The 2763-nt window shown below is 37.0% G+C and overlaps 1 protein-coding gene across 1 annotated transcript; it reads right to left on the bottom strand.

Annotated features, from left to right (window-relative positions):
• Positions 1-228: 228 nt before the first annotated feature.
• LOC112663680 (olfactory receptor 1038) lies at positions 229-1188 on the bottom strand. The gene has a single exon (XM_025452754.1). It carries the CDS (start codon positions 1186-1188, stop codon positions 229-231), a length of 960 nt encoding a protein of 319 aa, XP_025308539.1.
• Positions 1189-2763: the final 1575 nt, after the last annotated feature.

Genomic DNA, 2763 nt, shown 5'->3' with positions numbered 1-2763 from the left:
GGGTGTACTTGACCATAATTTCAGTGGTCTATAAAGGCTGCAATGGTCTGAATGGGATTCTTTGAATCACACTGACTTCCAGACCCAGGCCTGGGTTCTTGTAGAAAAGGTCAAGGTCTGCTGAAGTGCAGTTATATTTTCAATCCATTAGGAAAGAATAAAAGAAGTGTCATCAGGAAGAAGTGGGATTTATTTACCTTCTTGCATATTATAAAGTATTTATTATCATTATTTTCTTAATTTTAACAGATTTAAGGTTTCACAACCTTTATCCAAGGCTTTCTTTGAGGCATCTTTCACCTCTTTGTTCCTTAGACTATAGATCAGGGGGTTCAACATTGGGATCACCACTGTGTAAAATACAGATGCCATTTTGTCTGTGTCCAAGGAGTGATTTGATTTGGGCTGTAGGTACATAAAGATCAAGGTTCCATAAAAAATAGTGACAGCCACCATATGGGAGCCACAGGTGGAAATGGCCTTGCGTCGCCCCTGGGTAGAGCGGATCCTTAGAATGGCCGCAATGATAAAGATGTAGGAGGTGAGGACAATGGAAGAGGAACATATCATATCAAAACCAGCAAAGGCAAAGATCAGAATTTCCTTCATGTGTGTGTCTGAGCAGGACAGAGCCAAGAGAGGGAGGTCATCACAGTAGAAGTGGTTAATTACATTGGGGCCACAGTAACTTAGACGGAAGGTGATAATGGTATGGAACAGGGCAACCAGAAAGCTGTATATATATGGAACTGCCACTAATTGAATGCATAGTCTTCTTGACATCAGGGTTGAATAGTGTAGGGGACTACAGATAGCTACATAGCGATCATAAGCCATAGAAGCCAAAAGGAAACACTCAGTGATCATGAAGGTGAGAAAACAGCCCAGTTGTGTTGCACAAGCATGGAAAGGAATAATGTTGAGTTCCACAACAAAATTCACCATCATCTTTGGTGTGATAGCAGAAGAATAGCAAAGGTCAACAAAGGCCAAGTGACTGAGAAAATAGTACATAGGTGTGTGGAGTCGAGAGTCAATCCTGATTAAAGTTATCAACCCCAGGTTTCCCACCACTGTGACCAGATAGATGATGAAAAACACCACAAAGCATGGGGCCTGGAGCTCTGGCCGGTCTGTAATTCCCTTGAGAATGAACTCAGTGACATAGGTGATATTGACATCAGCCATTTATTTTAGTGAATTTTGCTGCAAGCTGAAGAATACCAATGACACGTCTCATGGCTCCTGCCAATGTTGGCAAAAGGTGATCACTGCTGTCTTCTTGCCTTGAACCATGTTGTTTTGTGGACAAAAAGTACACCTTAGCTCTCTGATGACATGCATTCTTATCTCAGAGAGCGAAGTCCCACACTCTCAGAATAGCCTTCTTGAACATTATTTTGTTTTATAATTTTAGAGAATATGGAAGGCTGCTGGTTAAAATTTCAGTACTACCTGAAAAAAAAACACTTGAGACAACTAACACTAATATTTCAGCATTTTTGCTGCCACCATCTCTTCCTTTTACTTATAAATATGGCAGGACAGAAATATGTAACTCATAAATGAAGCTATATTAATATTTCCCTTCTTCAATTTATTTGCATGCTCCCACAGCCTTAATAAATATGAAACTAATCTACTATGACTTACTTACTTTCCTATATCCTCTCCTCTACATATAGAATATGTACTTGAAGCTGTAAAAGCTAAAAGAAAATTAATCAGAAATATGAAAAAAACAGGATTTTATTTGCATAGGAATTAGACTTATGATTTTTTCCAATTCAAAATTCACCATTTTAAAGTTTGCTGTCCAAAGAATTAAAATTTATTAAGTAGTTTATCAGATAACTTATTATTTTAAACTACAGGTAGATAAACTTCTTTCCCCCATAAACATGTTAATATATTCCAAGCGATTAAAAATATCCAAAACACTTACTCTAGTAGGTTTCATTTTTAGTAACAAATCCTAAGGAAATAATTAGTTGCAAGCAAAATTTTATGGAAATATGTATGGGAAGGTGGAGTTCTTGAAGCATGCTTCAGAATAATTGTAGTTATTTACTATTATGTGGAATATTTATGTGCCACATTACTGGTAGAAAAACAAAGTTTACAATGGAGTTGCATATAAAGGTGGAGCCTGGATTCCAAACTCAAGTTACTTTTACATCACCTAGAAACAAAATTGCCTACAAGTATTTGTTAGAGTGCCCATAAAATAAGGCATTTATGGTTTTGCATCTACCTTACAACTCTCTGGATTATTTTACCAATTCCTCTAATTTTTTAAAAGTAAATTTTTCTCGTAGCATCCATTTAGTTGCTGTAGGCTGTTCTAAAAGCAACCACCGTCTCAAAGTCTTACTAATTATTCCATCATTTCCACATCTCTGTCAATTTCGAGGGGAAATCATCAAAATCATTGACATATTTCACCTAAAGATTTATCTCATAAGCACTATTGTTTCTTGCTTCATTGCATCCCTCCTAAAGTAAATTCTGACTCACGCTTAACTGCACATTGGAATCACCTATAGAGTTTTTAACATCTCCATGCCTAGGCAACCCCTACCAATTTAATCAGAACATCTGGGCAGCACCTAGGCATCAGTATTTGTAAAGCCCCGCCAGGGGGTTCCAATATACAGACATATTTGGGAATAAGTAGCCTAAAGAACAAATTCATAAGAATAACAGGCAGAGATCAGCCATACTTTCAAACTTACTTTTATTTTTCTTTTGAGTTGTTTTTTT

Source organism: Canis lupus, chromosome 18 (genome assembly GCF_003254725.2).
Source record: "Canis lupus dingo isolate Sandy chromosome 18, ASM325472v2, whole genome shotgun sequence".
Classification (NCBI taxonomy): Eukaryota; Metazoa; Chordata; class Mammalia; order Carnivora; family Canidae; genus Canis; species Canis lupus.
The sequence above is the reverse complement of the archived record's forward strand: the minus strand, read 5'-3'. Positions and strand labels throughout refer to the sequence as shown.